The sequence below is a fragment of the Nanorana parkeri genome, unplaced genomic scaffold (assembly GCF_000935625.1).
Source record: "Nanorana parkeri isolate BGI_ZX_2015 unplaced genomic scaffold, ASM93562v1 scaffold205, whole genome shotgun sequence".
Lineage (NCBI taxonomy): Eukaryota > Metazoa > Chordata > Amphibia > Anura > Dicroglossidae > Nanorana > Nanorana parkeri.
The window spans coordinates 769,028-785,989 of NW_017306473.1; the positions used below are offsets into that span (position 1 = coordinate 769,028).

General features: G+C 39.0%; 1 protein-coding gene across 1 annotated transcript in view; it reads left to right on the forward strand.

Moving 5' to 3' along the window:
* The window catches only part of DOCK10 (dedicator of cytokinesis 10), a 203,496-nt gene that overhangs the window by 141,667 nt on the left and 44,867 nt on the right, over nucleotides 1–16,962 (forward strand). Inside the window, exons 29-39 of the mRNA XM_018555626.1 lie at nucleotides 449–532; nucleotides 1,733–1,829; nucleotides 1,954–1,998; nucleotides 2,625–2,800; nucleotides 2,990–3,106; nucleotides 7,271–7,382; nucleotides 8,867–8,985; nucleotides 10,655–10,769; nucleotides 10,852–10,918; nucleotides 11,197–11,244; nucleotides 13,861–13,953. Coding sequence (XP_018411128.1) covers nucleotides 449–532; nucleotides 1,733–1,829; nucleotides 1,954–1,998; nucleotides 2,625–2,800; nucleotides 2,990–3,106; nucleotides 7,271–7,382; nucleotides 8,867–8,985; nucleotides 10,655–10,769; nucleotides 10,852–10,918; nucleotides 11,197–11,244; nucleotides 13,861–13,953 — 1,073 coding nt within the window. The remainder of the gene's footprint in view (nucleotides 1–448; nucleotides 533–1,732; nucleotides 1,830–1,953; nucleotides 1,999–2,624; nucleotides 2,801–2,989; nucleotides 3,107–7,270; nucleotides 7,383–8,866; nucleotides 8,986–10,654; nucleotides 10,770–10,851; nucleotides 10,919–11,196; nucleotides 11,245–13,860; nucleotides 13,954–16,962) is intronic.

A 16,962-nucleotide genomic window follows, 5' to 3' on the forward strand; every position in this document is an offset into this window, starting at 1 on the left:
GGAGACCTGCCTCCTGCTTCAATACTTTCATGAAACCTAGGATGAGTGTAAGTGCATAAATGGAGCCATATGATACTTTGCAGAGATCTGCTTTGCAAAATGCTTAGTAGTTAAGACACAGGGAGGAACTGTTATGTCTGTTAGCATCTATAGGTGCAGTGATAGGTAATAATATCACTGGAGGGCTCCATCACCCTTGTACACATTGGGGTCTATTTATAAACAATTTACAAAGACATTGGCCCTGTGAATCTCTGTGATTGTTTGTTCTGTGTAAATGAGTACACAAAGCGAAAATTTCAAGTTATAAGTCAAATGTATTTTCGAATGTCATCTTGTAATATAGCATTATGATCACTAGATGGAGCAGAGGAGCATAGAAAATAAATACTTATTTACTTCATCCAACATTGTATCCGCTATTAAAAAATATTTTCTTGTTTTCTAGCGCTGTTTTACGTTTATGGATCGTGGCTTTGTATTCAAGATGATCAGTAGTTGTATCAGTATGTTCAGCCCTGGAGATGGCAAGGTAGGAATAGCACTAATATATCTTTTTGTAATAGTAAATATATATACCATTAATTTTTTTCTGCTACATTCAACAATTCTCATCTATCTGAATCATTGTGAATAATTATACAATATCATGTTGTGGTTAATATGGTTTTGAGCTTTGTTCAGATAGATAGATAGATAGATAGATAGATAGATAGATAGATAGATAGATAGATAGATAGATAGATAATCTATCTACCCAATCACATTTCCCTGCTTACAACAAAATGCTTGCACCTTTTAGTCTCTATTATTTCATACGATATTTTTAATTCTACTACTGTCATTAGACCTTCCGATGTAAAGTGGTATAACCAGAATTTCCAGAGCCCAAAAAGTATGTTTTCTTTTCATGGAATCACTTCATTTCAATTTTTCCTGGTAGTGAAGCACCTCACTATCCCCACCCACCCCACCCTGGTGGGTGGGACTTATATAGGAGCTGGGTCCATATGCCCAGAATTAGAGAAGAGCTCCAGGGAAACAATGTATTAACCCTTGCAGTGGGGCTACCCCATCACTGCAAGGGTTGAATGCTTGTTTGTGTCTAGGTGCTTAAAAAAAGTTATACTCACCAGACCATTCGAGCCAGCTTGTTCTTATACCCACGTCTCAAGCTTATCTCCCCCTCTGCTGCAGCGGTCTAAGGATCCTGGTGTCATCACGCTCTATACATGCATAGACTGTGTGTAGACGTGAGGATGCCAAGGAGCAATCCATCTGTACAGTGGAGTAAGAGACACACTTCAGTGATCACAGAAGCAGGGAGCCGGCTCTGATGGTCTGGTGAGTATAACATTTTTTATTAGCACCTAGGCAAAAAACGAACACTTAACCCTTGCAGTACAGAGGTAGCCCCACTGCAAGGGTTAATTACATTTTTTTTCTGGAGTTCTTTTTTAACAAATTCAAGGCCCTAGTGGCAAAAAAAAAACATACAAGGATTTTCAAGTTCTAAAAGGTTATAACAAGTAACTTGTGTCTGATTTTAGGCAGGACTTGTAGCTTGAAACAACTGTTCCATATTGCCACACTAATCAGATTTGCACTGGCAAGTTACAGTCAAAGAATGAAAGACAGGACAAATACTGTATAAGGATGATAGAGCTGCACCAGTCATGTAAAATCAGTCATTAATCATTATTCAGTGTGACCCAGTGTTATTGCATTGCAGATTTTACATCAGTACAAGTTTGAGTTTCTCCAGGAGGTCTGCAGCCATGAGCACTTTATCCCACTCTGTTTACCAATAAGATCATCAAACATCCCAGGTAACGTAGAATATACATTCTGTATACAGATCATAAGTACACCCTTACAACTGTGCCGGACATAATTATTGAATAATTCCTTAATGAATACTGACTTTTTTTCCCTTTTTATAATCAAATGAAGATCCACTTACACCTTCTGACTCTACTAAAGTTTATCATGCTTTAGGTAAGTATTGATTAGTAGCTTTCTTTTTTGTTGTTTAATTTGAAAGCCTACAGAGGTTAACTGTTATATCAAATTCCTGGGATGTTTAGTGTGGTCATATGATGGCAGTATATGCACGTGTGCTCCTGTTGTCCTCTGGAGATATCTCTAGAAAAAAACTCCCCCGCACTGCAAGGGTTAACTGCTCATTAATGTCTAGGGGACCTGAGTTATGACTTTTACTTACCTGATCCCGTAGGCAGCTGCCCCCCACCTCCCCTATGCTCTTGCCGTCGCTGGCCCACTGATGTCATCATGGACAATGCAGGGCCCACAGCCGGGACACATGCCAAGGGACAGTCCACAAGCAGGAGCATGGGAGGGACTAGGTGAGTGCTGACTGGGGATCAGGTAACTAATTTTTTTACACAGGTCCCTAGACATAAACAAGCAGTCAACCCTTGCAGTGTATGATAGCTTTGCAAGGAGAATTTTTTAATTTCTTCGGGAATAGGTTTTAAGCTCAGTGCCAAGTACACATTCAGTGTAATAGCAGTGAACATAAAGCCCCTCGCTCCTCTCATTATCTCCATAGATATAGACCTAGATATAAACAACTAAAGTATTCTTTGTACTTTTTGATAAAGACATGCCAGAGTACACCTTGACTGATGACTTCTGCCGGAAGCATTTCCTGATTGGGATACTTCTCAGAGAAGTTGGTCTGGCATTACAAGAAGACCAGGATATCCGCCACCTTGCCCTCACAGCACTGAAGAACATTATGGCCAAGCACTCGTTTGACAATAGATACTCTGATAAGGTATTTCCATCTTGAAGTTCTCTTTGTCCTAGGTGACTCTTCATTGTCACAGACCATCATAATGGCATATGCATAAACACTATTCTGTTTTATTATTCATTGTAAAACAGCACAATACTATAAAAATATAGCATATTTAGATTGTGTTCAATGTTTATACAGGTATACCTTTTTATTTGTTTGTTTCAGGAAAAGCAGGCCCAGATAGCTGTTTTATACTTACCCCTCTATGGCCTTCTCTTGGATAATATGCCTCGTATATTTATGAAGGATTTTTTCCCATTTACAGTGAATACATCCAACCAGGTAAGATGAGAAAGTAAATATGCCAAACTGATGCAAAATAAGTAAGTTTCTTAAATGGGCTTTTACCATGATAAACAAACTGATTAGCTGTAGCTATTCCATGCTAGAAGACTCTACTCCAGGGGTAGCCAAACTCCGGCCCTCCAGCTGTGGTGGAACTACAAATCCCATGATGCATCTCTCTCCGGGAGTCATGTATGTAGCTGTGAGAATCTTGCAATGCCTCATGGGATTTGTAGTTCCACCAGAGCTGGAGGGCCGGAGTTTGGCTACCCCTGCTCTACTCATTAGGGTGTTCCTCCCAATTATGCAGCCCATGGGGTACCACAGCCTTAAAGTGTACAGTACTTCCACTTTTACAGTCAATTTTGAGAAAACATCACTATATCTTTGTTATGTGTTCCCATTCACACAGCATACAAAAAAATAATTAAAAGAAAATATGTCTTACCTTGTGTTATTGTTGTTTTGTTGCAGCAGGTCAAATGACTGAATCCAAGTTTTTCTGAGCACCTTCACAGTGGCCTGTCTTTATAGAAAGACTGAGAACAAGCATGTGGGAAATGTCTTTCTTTAATTAACATACACTGCCGGATCAAGGGCTGTACCCTTTAACCCCTTTGTTAAAACAGGCAGTAGTCAAATCTACTTCACAAATTATAATGAAATCAGCCAGCACAGTACGGATAGGGTTTAACCCCTCACAGCCCCTCTTAACATTACAAAGCAGGAGAAGCCAAATAGCAAGTAAAAAGCAGTTTAAAGAGAAAACAACATGCTTTACTTCTTTTTTTTTTTATGTGCATGGGAATATGTAACAAATATAAAATAGGTGATATTCCAGTTTGCCAGCAAAAGTAAAATGCACTTTAAACACTGGGAGATTGTGGGATCTAATAATATTCAAAGGGTCATGAAGGCAGGCCATGCCGCAATTGTGTCCTGTCTTAATTATAATGTGGTCTGCATTCTCAAACATATGATTGGGAACGAAGTAGAGGTTAGAATAAAAGTTTCAAAAACATTTTCATGTATAATTCTCTATATCTCCCTATAGCTTAATTTGTTCAAAGCAGAGTGAAACCTAAAATGTATGGTATGATGGAACACAGACAAAATAACCTGATAGAGGTTGTAACCTTTCCTTATTTTATCCAAAACAAAAAAATATGAACTGTACATACACTTTAAAGTTTAGGTCTACTTTTAAAAACAACAGCGCCATTAGAGTAGAAGGGTGTGGGGGTCTTATGGTGTCATAGGAAACAGCAAGGTGGTTGGGGTCCAGTTCTGGATCATGTATTTCGTGGCCATGGACTGAGATGTTGTCCTTATCAGGATGAATACTCTACTGACCCCAGCACCAACAATGCATGTACAGGTCTTTTAGGCCACTTTACAACAAACACATTAAAAAAGTGGCAGCACTTATAACTGTGACAAAGCTGGAATTTCCACTTAAATAAAGAAGTATACATTGGTCATACCTTTTTTTATATATATGAGTAAAACATGCTCCTAGCAAAAAAAAAAAAGAACTCATAAATACTGTATCTTATGCGTCTGCATTTTTTTTAAAACACTGTTTAAAAATAGAAATATTCCATCCCGGGTTTTATATATATAAAACAGCTTCACAGCCTGGAATACAATGCAGCATTTTATAAATTTGTTGCAGACACCATTTTCCAGAATCTATAATAAATGTAGAATGCATCTATTTTTTATTGAGTATGGTGCCTGTTTTCTCTGAATATACTAAATAATCCAACATATGCTTTATAGAAATCTGCTTTAACACACACTACAACCAAGAGAATGCCGACACCATGTATTTTTTATTGAATTGCTAAACTTCTGGATTAGTCTCCTGGCTCGACGCTTATGTATAATACATGCAGAAATTGTAGTGTTAATAAAATGGAACTAGGTAAGCAGTATAGAGGAGTTATTGGACAGATGAGCTTATAATTTACCTTTTGTCACAGCTCGATGCAAAAGGCTGTGACTTTTACATACATACCAGTCTGACATTTTAATGTTTTCCTTTTAAAAAATCTCTTTTTACTACATTTTATTCTTCAGTATTGCCTTTTGCCCAGAACCCTGTAGTTTAGGAATGAAATCTGTTTAGATTTCAGGGGCAGCAAGGGCACTGGTATTCATTTAAAATAAATGTTGTGGTACCCCTTAGAGATTTATTCACTTTTAACACTAGACTACTGACTGTTTGGGTGAATCTGAATAAAGACACTAGAATCGGTAAAGAATGGAAAAAAGGGATGAAAAAAATACCCATATATCAGTCTTTCCCGATCTGATTGTTTAGAGTGCCATTGAATAAAAGGTAGCTCATCTTCAATGGTTGTACATGGGGTACTATGACAACCAGACAGTATGCTCATAGATTGAGTAAACCTGTTGTCATACCACTGATGACAAACAGCTTTATTTGCCACAAGACAATGCCTAGTGCAGCCATCCTTACAAAAATCCTGGGTGCAAGCAAGGCAATAGACTGGTTCATCAGGATACCTATTTTGTCCCCAGTTAAGCAAATTTAGTATTATTGACAGGGTCATTACTGCAAGTGTAGCCCGGGCTCCATGTATTGAAAACTGACTGTTCAAGTGATCCTGGAAAATTTTTACTCATCCAGTCATGAAATCTTTTTATACCTGACTGAATAAAATAATTTTCCCTGTAATAGGAGTACAATGCAGCCATTTAAATATATTTTGCCCTCAGTAATTCAAAACTGGGAAACATTTTGGGCAAAGTAAGCCAATTACATGAGGAAGGGCTAACTCGGTCTATAACATTGTGCAGTTTTGGATCCCTGATAAGGGAAACATGGGATAATCCTAGAAAGGTTGTTGGACTGATATTATGGAACTAAGCAAATTGAGGTTGGAACCCCTGACCACTTGGTGAGTTACTACCGATTAATAATAGCACATGTTGCCTGGCCACATTGTTTGCCATTCTGTAAATGGGGGTCATACTGTATGTCTTATTGATAATAACCACACATGGTGATGAAAAGTTTTTGAAATTAATTTAATGTATGATTGTTTATCCTGGGTACTATATATGCATGTCTTGAAAACTTTAATTAAAATGTGTTGCAGTTTCAATTTCAAGCATTCTTCCATGGAATTATTCATATTTATAATTTAGAGAAGCCTATAATGGGCTGATATTTGAAGGTTTGGTGGTGTTATAGGTTGAACTTGATGGACATGTGTCTTTTTTCATCCTGACTAACTATGTAACTATGGAAGCCAGTCAATTGGCAGCTTACTATTTACTTATACCACAAGCAAGCTATCCCTGCCAGGGCACTTTTTCTGTTGCCTTTACATGGGATTAAGAAAAAAATGGAGTATTAAGTGGAAAGAGTGGCTTTTCCAGAGTATGAAGGAACACAGATAGGTGTAGCTGGAAAGAGATCTTCTGCTGGAGTTTGTTAAAGTGGACCTAGAACTAAACAACCTAATCCTTTAGATTGTGTGAGCCCTGCCAGTTGTAAATTATATAGCACTTACAGTAGGCAATCTGCAGCTGATCTTTTGCCCAGGGCTACTTTGTAATCCATTATACAACATGTCTGCAGAACAGAACTTCCTGTTCCTAAACACCATCCCCCTGTAGACACCATCAATGTATTTCAGTAACCCAAAGCAGGATTGGGCAGGATATGCATATCAAACTCCTGGTAGGCTTCTGTGAGGCTAAAAGAGTGTGCATAGGCACTGTCACACATGTGGATATGTTCTGCTACATATAATCAATGATTTTATCTTAAAGGTAAATTTTTTAGCTGATTTGCTTTGCCACATTAAACTGTACTAATAAAACCCTGTTAGATAACCAGACTTTAGATTTTAAGTATAGCTCTACTTAAGAGTTAAAAGAAGTTGGTGAATTATCAATGCTGCCTGCATTCCGCTAACTGTGAAATATCAGTATTAGATGAGCTTATCTTTTAAAGTGAAAGGGCTCTGCAACAGGCTGCTGCAAAAGTTAAAGAGTATAGACTATTATCAATGATTTATGTGGTAAAATATCAATTATCCTGCGATTCCTGGTTTTGTAGCCTAAACCGAGAGCTGTGAAGGTGCTGACCAATTGTCTAAATCATATGTGTTCTCTCCCATACAGGGCTCACGAGATGACCTAAGCACTGCAACTGCCTCACAAAGTCAGTCTGCCATAAAACATGCCATATCTGCAGATACCTCATTTTCTAAAGATGTATTAAATTCCATAGCAGGTAATGTAAAAGCTTTGGTGGCCAGAAAGGACTCCTTAAAAAGTACACAGTTAATGCTTTCAAGGAACATTTATGGTACAGTCATCCATTGTAGGGGCTTCATTCAAAGGAGACATATTTCTTTCTACATCTTAATTGGAAATGAAATTATATATCAGATTAAGTATTGGGATACTGTGATACGATTCTTTTGCTTATACAGCTGAATGAAAGTGATGAAACTTGAGTGCTTCTAGTGATTGCAGAGTTCTTGCTCCTAGATGTAAAGTGAATGCTAATAACATTTGGGAGGTATTGGCTCCACTGTAAAAAGCTTATCTAGGCTTTCCTTGGAGGATTTTTTGTAAAAGGTTCTTACATTGAAAGAGTCTATGTTCTTTTACAGGGGATTAGAAAGTTTAAATGTGATAGTTGGTTCTAGTCAATGCAGTTCTTATATCAAACAGTTAATAGATGAAGCTGTTATATTGAATCCTGGAGTCCTGTATATCTACATGTACAGTATATAGATTGATGAAATAAGGCAAAAAAAGCATTCCAAAAATGGTGTAAGACCATAAGAACAATTCATACTAAGACATACTAAGAAAAACTAATGGAGGAACAAAGTTGAACTATAACTAAAATATTTATACATGTAGACAGTTCAATAAGGTGTAGAGTAGCTGCACCCTGAACAGATCTCTCTGTAGGAAACTTGTGTATTATAATATTTGGATAACTCACTTAGTGTGAAGTCATTTTTTGGTTGGCTATGGGGAAGAAAATAGGGCTGGTAATGATTAAAATTTTTGTGTTCGATTAATCGAAATTTTTTTTAATCGATTCATTGATTAATTTTGATTAATTATAATGCACATACAGATCCAACTACATTGGCCTATACACATAAAGCACAGCAATGAAGTAATAAAATTAATTAGGATCACACTAATCCAGCACGTTATTAATCTCACGTGGGGCAACTCAGAATAATAACGTGCTGGATTAGTGTGATCCTAGTTCATTGTATGACTTCATTGCTGTGCTGTATGTGTATAGGCCAATGCCTTGGCTGGCTCTCGTACAGAGTTTCAAAAAAAATTAATCAATCCAAAAAATTTTAATCGATCAAAAAGATTAACGATTAATCGAGAAATTAATCGTTAATTTGCACAGCCCTAGAAGAAAAGATTGTGATCATTTAACTAAAAGAGTACTTTAGTAACTGCTTGGAGCCAACAACCAACATCAAACATACCTTGGATAAGCACAAATCTGTCCTAGTGCAAAGTTTGTTTAAAATTGCCGGCACTCTGTTTTCATCCACTATCGGTCTTTGCAGTGTCTGCATTGAACTGTACCTGGTGACTTACTTATTCCATATTCAAATGTATCACTGTACCTTTTTGTTCACCTGCATATGTGTGTTCACCTGTGACTTTCTCATTTGTGCAGTTTATGTGTTCGTGCTGTCCTCTCATCTCATCACTTTGCTCCTGCAGCCTTCTCATCCATTGCCATCACTGCAGGAAACAATGCAGACTCCCGGGCATCACTGGCCAGCCTGGAATCCATCCCAAGTACCAATGAAAAAAGTGAGAAGACTGACAACTGTGAAAAGGTATGGATAGAGGGCTCAGAGTTCAGAGATAGAACACTGACCTATGTGAACTAGTTTATCATGCTTTTCCTATTTTATGCCCGCTCATTATGAACCACAAATCCATAAAAGCATAATGCTTTAAGAAGGGATTTCCATTCCTATATGCTTTAACTAATATTAACAACTAATAATATTTTTTGGAAACAGCCGCCTTTGGGAATCAGGAAGGTGTTTTTTCCCTACTAGAGCAAATTGCATCACACTTAAGGTTTTTTTTTTTTCTTTTTTCTCTAGATCAATTTCAAGTTTAAAACACAACTACATCCAAAACATTTTTGGGGTTATTCACAAAGCTGCCAAAGGCAGCCCAGTGAATAACCCAGCCAAAGTGAAATGAGCCCAATGCTGTTCGGCTATTCACTCCATCTCAGTATGGCTGATTTCAGGCATACATCGGCTGCACTTCAGTGAGCCGAACATGCTCTGCATGCCGAAAGCAGCCGAGTGAATAACCCACCCGAAGTAAAGTGAGCCGAAGACTGTTCGGCTATTCACTTCAGGCTTGTACAGCTGATTTCAGCCATACTTGCAGCCGTACATGCTCTGCATGTTCAGCTGAGCTGAAGTGCAATAAGATTTAGATCCAGATGTTGGATCGGCTGAGCCGAAGCTCTGGCAGCTCACTCGCTGCCTTTCGCCCCTATTCACATAGGGGCTAAACAGCAGTGAGTGAATAGCCTAATGCATTCGGCTGGGCTGTTCTGCTTGCTACTTCCGTGGTACCAAGCAGAATAGAAAATCAATGACAATAGTGGGGGTAAAAAAAAAAGGTTGAAAATGTTTTTAAAATTTAAATAAAAAGTAAATTGAAAAATAAATAAAGATTTTTTTAAAAAGAAAATGATGCTCTACATTTGTCTATTATAGTTACGGATCTTGGGACCGGCAGTAACAATTAATAAAGGGTTAATACTAGTGGGGTTGTGCCTCTGGAGAATCTTCACTTTTTTGTACATATTGCCCTTAACCCTTTTATTGCCATAGACGTAAGTACTAAGCTCATGGCAGCAGGGAGCTGTAATCACACTCCTGGCTGATGTAGCAGGTGGGCCATCTCTCTGCTTTTATGTAGAAGTGATTCAGCCGGCTGCAAACTGCCCGGTTACTTCTATACCCCTTTCCCCCGCAGATGCACTCACTGATCTACCACCTGCTGAATAAACCTGGTAGTAATGGTGATTTTCTCACTTCCGGGTTCTTAGCTGTCATTCCTTGGCCACAGATGCCAGGGAAGAAGCTGCCCATAGACTAACATTGGGCTTCCGATCAGATCCGCCTGAAAAACTGACAGCTGGACCCGATCGGACTGCCAGTGTAAAAGGGGACCTAAAGAAGATTGAACAATCAGATTGTAACACATGCAACTAGTCTTACATACACCAACTATTGTAGCACCATTTAGAGTTGGCAGATTTCCAGCCAGGGCTGTACATAGCCATTTTCGTATATGTTACATCAGACTGTAATAGATCATGTTCCACTGGGGAAATTACATATTATTATTGTTAGATATGTTAATGAGATTTTCCTGCTTATTATCTTTTTTATTTTCTTTTATTCTGTGAAAAAATAATACCAGCATTAAAGTAAATACTGGTAAAATGAAGTCTGTTTCTTAATTGTACAGATTGCAAGACCTTTGTCTCTAATTGGATCTTCACTTCGATTTGACAAGCTGGACCACTCTGAAACCAAATGTCTGTTAATGTGTTTCCTGCATATTATGAAAATGATATCAGAAGGTAATCAATAAAGCTTGTTGTCTGCTGCTGACTATGCAATGTCATGTATGCCTGAAAGTAATGGCTGCACTCTATTTTACAGATACATTGATCTCGTACTGGCAGCGGGCTCCAAACACTGAGATCTATGACTTTTTTAGCATTCTGGAGTAAGTTAATTTTACTCCTTTTTTTTCAATGTATTATAAAATGACATGAATAAGAACATACGCTACAAAGCACAGTTGATACATGAGTATTTACTACGTGGGAAATGTTGCTGTGTGGTGGCACCATTTATAAATAAATGTTAATTGAGTTACAGATTTAAATTTCCACCCCCTGGTTGTACAAAGGGAGCCCACTTTTTAGTATTGATATTAGTGATAATCAAAGTGGGGAAATACTGGACAAACTCATCAAACTAATTTATTTATTTTATTTCCAGAGTATGCCTCCAAAACTTCAAATACTTGGGAAAAAGAAATATAATAAGGTAGGAATTCAATCTTGTAGCATCTAGCTATTATTGACTCTACAACTCAACACTGCAGTGAATATTTATTAGTTGGGTGGGTGTTGAATGTACATTACCATGACCTTATCTGCCCATTAACATGATCATTCAGCCCAAACACTATATATAGATGGCATCATAGCATAACAGAATTTGAGTTTGGATAAATTGCAAATACTTGATGTATTGGTAGTCATCAATATAATGGCGTTGATTCACTTAAGGAGTAGAGACTGTTTACTTTGCAAAATAATTGATTATTGAGCTTAGGTTATATGGTAAAACTGTTCACTGTGAAAATTCAGTCATGTAAAAGCTAATTAACCCCATAAGAACCCTTTTGCTGCCTTTTTGTAGTTTTTTTGCACACATGATATAATCCACATTTTAGGCCTGAAAATTACTTCAACCGCCCACAATATTATATATTTTCTGAAAGCCAACACCCTGTTTAATAAAATGGTGGCGGTTGCAAATTTTTATGCTGCACAATATTGGCGCAAATCTTTATCACCTCTTTATTAAACCAAAAATGTAGTGGAAAATGAACTTGTTAATTTCAGTGCCCCAAAACACAATAAAATACCCATTTTTTTGTAAAATATAAAGGATGAGATTACGATGAGTAAATAGATACCCAACATGCCCAGGTTAAAAATTGCGTGCATCAGTGAAACAAAAAATTTTAGTACCCCAAAAAGTCCATAGACAATGATTTAAAAGCCCCTACAGGTCATCAGTTTAGAGATACATGTAAATATTGGTCCTAGAATTATTGCTCACACTCTGGCGTGCGCGGCAATACCCAACATGTGTATCGCGATCAACGTTTTCGTAGTAGGTGCACCCGATGCGTGTTTAAGTGAATACGCGCACCCTAGCGGGGTGGGGGGCATTTTTGTTATTATTTTTACATGTATTTAATATTATTTTTTTTAACTAGTTTTCTTTCTTTTTTTTTTACTTTATTTTATTTGCTATCACATAGGGGGGGTACAAGCCCCCTATGTGATAGCATATTGGCGGTGACACATCCTTTTTAAGTAATTCAAGTAGATCCCATCGCACTCCTGACCTGACCTGTGCTATGCGATGTGACAATTCTTTTGTTAAAAAAGAACATTGACTGAAATTCTCATTGGAGTGAGAGTTACTTTTCTACTACTGTACGTGATACATCCTTTTTAAGGTGACACTAGGGGTCCAAAAGACCCCTAGTGTCACCTTTCCACTTTAAATAAGCTATTGAAGTGCAGATCGCACTTCAATAGCTTATTGCTCGACTTTAGTAGCCGAGCACTGACAGCTCAGGGACCGGAAATGATGTCATTGCTCCACATTCCATAGAGCATGGAGGAGATTGGTGAATGGAAGTTCACTGCTCTCCTCCCCAGCTTCCTGCCGGCACCCGACATGCCGGTACTGGGCCCGCAGGAGGGGCAGTGGAGCCCTGGAAACACGGCGGGGGTGTTGGGGGGGACAGACACTTTACCATCCCGTAGAAGCGATCTGGCGGCAGCTGAGCCGCTGAATCGATTCTATTGTAAAGCTAACAGCCGGCTTTACAATTGTAAACCTAGTCCTGTTTGGTTTATATGGGTCTGGTGCCAATGACGTACTATGTACGTCAGTGGACGCAAAGGGGTTAAAAAACAGGATTTTGTTTTGCACATGATTGGATGATTGAAGTAAACCTTTACCTTGCTTACTAAGCTAAGTGCACTTTGTAAAGTGAGCAGTCTCTACCTCTTTAGGTAAATTAGCTGCATTGAATAAGTTATTATTCACTGTATTATTTACATCTTTTTATAAATATAACTAAAACAAACTATTCATATTTGGAGCAAAAGAGTTGTAATTTGATGGTTATATCTCATAAAACACCCAATGTTCTCTTTGTAATAAAATAAGGGGTCACTACTTTTTTGCCGTTGATTTGCCTTAAAAATACTCCAAGCTGATATATGACACAGCAGCAATGTAATGAGGGTTTGTGTCACTGTGTCAATACATGGTGGTGTCACAAAAACGGGGTTTTTATATGGGATTAACACCCCCCAGCCAAATCTAATCATTATGCTAAGACTTCTTATTTCAAATTAATTTACACTTACAGGGTAGTCTACGCCCAATCAGTAAATTAGTAGCTTCGTTAAAGAAGAACTCCGGGCCGAAATAATCTTAAGTGCTCATTTTCGTCTAAGGACAAAAATAACAAAGATATACTCATCTGTACCTCGAAGCCGGCTAGCTGTTAGACAGGTCCCTGGAACCTCCCTCTACCTCCATTCCAGCAATGGAATGTCCCTCGGTGTCCTCACATTCAATACAGTGTGATGATTCACAGGACCTTAGCCCACTGGAGCAGAGGGGAGAGAGGCTGCAGGGACTGGTCTAGCAGCCAACGGCAATAGCCTCACTACAAGGGTTACAATTATTTTAGTTCTTCTGTATGTTTCTTATTCCATTAAAAACTGTCAGTTCGCAATTATTCCCAAGCTGTGGATTTTCATATGATTGTATTTTGTTGGCAATAACTTAAATGTTTGTAACATAGCATGACATGGCCTTTTCTATCCATGTGTATCTGCACAGGAAAATTACTGCTGCTGTTAAACTTGCCCAAACAACTCTGAACAATGGGACACTGAAGGGCTCCTCTTCCCAGGCTGGTCTCCTGCCACAGTGGTATGTATTTCATTTTTAATGTTTTTACCAACATGTCTAATATACTTAAACATACATAGTCATACTTGAACTTTGCATGCAATATAGTTCAGTACAGCCCTTGTGTTCTAAAGGAATTTATATTCCACAACTAGTCAGACTTTCTAGGTCAAGGGTAGACAAACTCTGGCCCTCCCGCTGTATTGCAACTACTCTGACAGCCACATGCATGACTTCCAGAGGCAGATGCTTGGTGGGATTTATAATTTCACTACAGCTGGAGGGTTGGAGTTCACCTACCCCTACACTAAGTGCTAGTAGCCTGTTGTAAGGTTTGGTTTTTTTTTTTCTCTTTTAAAGTCCCTAAATGTGATTTTGGACTAGTACCACCCACTTCTGCCCTGTCTCAGCCTACTGCCTACTTTCCTAAAACACTTTGAAGCATAAGAGGGAGGTTGCAGAATCTTATGATAAACACCAAATGACATGATGTTGTCAGGGTTACAAGAAAGCAGCATTTAATTTTTGGTCGTTTTAGGCTTTGCTCACACCGAATGTGGTGTGTTCCAAAGTGGTAGCTGCTAAATTGCACCGCAATCGCTCATGAAACTTACCCCTGCGTTCTGAGGTGGGAGGGGGCATGACAGTGGATTTAATTCAATGGCACCGCTTCCACGCCCCCCGCCCGCAGTGCGATCAGATGCGTGGCAAAACATTGCCTGCGTTCCGTTCCACTGCAAACGCAAAAAATAGGGCTTGCTCTATTTTTTGCATTTGCAGTGGAACGGAATGCAGGCAACGTTTTGCCACGCGTCCGATCGCACTACGGGCAAGGAGGCGTGGAAGCGGTGCCATTGAATTCCATGCATCGGCACGACCCCTCCCGCCCTAGAACACAAGGGGAAGATTCATGAGCGATTGCAGTGCATTCCAGCAGCTACAGCTTGGGAACGCAGCGCTTTCGGTGTGAACAAGCCCCAGTTGTTGGTTGAAACTTAGAAAATGTTATCACCTTTATATTAAAAAATGGCGCATGTGGCAGTTGTGTATTTCATATTTTAATATCTTTGTATTCTAATGAGTATCAGACCATGCACCACACCACCGTAAACACATTTTTAATATCTGATTTGATGTTATGATTTGCAGCATATTATTGTAATATTACTGTTTTACAAAACCCTATAATGTAAAATGCTTTAACATGTTATGTGTGTCTGTCAGAGATGAATACAACATATAACGGAGCCCATCCGTTCCCACAAAGTCGTCTATGAACACCTGCTTTTAGGATCCTGTTCCCACATTGTAAAACAAGCTCTTGGCAGGAAGACAAAGTATATTTTACACAGTGACACTTTAGTGTGCTGTATCCAAGGAAAGCAAACATGTATTTGCACAGCTGTAATATCTACATTGTTGCACTTTTTTCCTAAATATTACAATGAGCACAGTAGCTGTGACCATTAGATTCTATCATTGGTCTCATCGCTTCTCTAAAAAATATACATTATAAACTATTCTAAAAAGTTTCTCTGAATCTGATGACATGATGGTGGATTGTTCATTTACAGAAACATCTAAATGAGTCATAGAGACAGCTATGTTTTCCAGTTACATGACTTTTCCACATTTACTTTGCCTACAATATGTTCTTGTACTAAGACTAGGAAGCTATAAAGTGACACTAAATTCAAGAGTTAAATCTTAAAAATGCATTCAAGTACCTTAACTATTAACACAAATGTTTCTTATGTGTACTGTATATCACTCAGCTGCACTGGCGACTCTAGGAACAATACAGTATATAGGGGGCACATAAGATACCACAGTCAAATCTGGGGGGGCACTAATAATTTTCATTGCATGTCGCAACCGCTGGGCGCCGAGAGCTGATTTAATTGCGGATGGCATCTGCGCCCTGCGGTTGCGACATGTAGTCCAACGCCGCCCACAATCCTGAATACCGCAACCACGGACGCCATCCGCAATTAAATCAGCTCTCAGCTCCCCGTAGGTGCGGAATACAGCAGGGGCTGACTGGCAACTTTTAGCCCAGGGGACAAGTAAAACCCAGAGGCCTATGGTGCAGCAACTGCCTCCCCTCCCGCTCTACCTCTTCCCTGCCTTCTCCCCGCCCCTGCCTGCCACTTTTGCCATCCATGTAACGGTAGTGTGAATGGTCGGGTGATGTGAGGACTCCTAGTAAGCCCATGAAAGGGGTGACTGGCTAGGGGATGGTACTCTCCTCCCACTGGGCTCCCTACATGGCTACATGGTTCTGGCCTTACTTCGCTCTATGTCTGGTACATAGGCACTCTCGCCCAATGTAGACCGCCGCTGGCTGTCCATGCTTCTGGGCTGTGAGAGGAAAGTGGGAGGGGCCAGACAGTGTCAAAATCAGTGTTCTATAATGTTTCTCAATCCTATACATTTTCTCAACTGTGTCACTTCTAGTGGGGCTGAGTCTTCCGAATCAGGTGTTTTCATTACCCCCTTTCTTCATGACATGCACACCTGTAGGGGACCCGGTAGAGAAATTAATGGGTTGAAGAAAATTATAGCACACTGGTAGTGGAGGGATGCCTCATCAGTGCTGTGCGCGTGTACGACTGCTGTGACCCTGGTATTTCTGCCACTAACTCTAAGCTGTAGAGGGACTACAAATCTCAGCAACACATACAGCAATGTAGAATAATATCACCAGCTATAGAGGACTAAAAATCTCAGAAATACATTATACAACACAATGCAGAATTCCATTAGCTATAGAGAACTACAATTCCAACCAATATATTATACCCCAATGTAGAATAATACCAACAACTATAGAGGACTATAAATCCCAGCAATACTTTATACAGCAATGAAAAAAAAAAAACACCAGCTATAGAGAACTACAACTTTTTTTTGTATGTGTGTTCGCAGCGGCTGGGGCCTTTAATTTTATGGGGGATTTTTCATTTTAGTTTATTTAACTTTTTATTTTTTTATATTTTTTTGTATTTTTTATATTTTTACTTTTTTTTT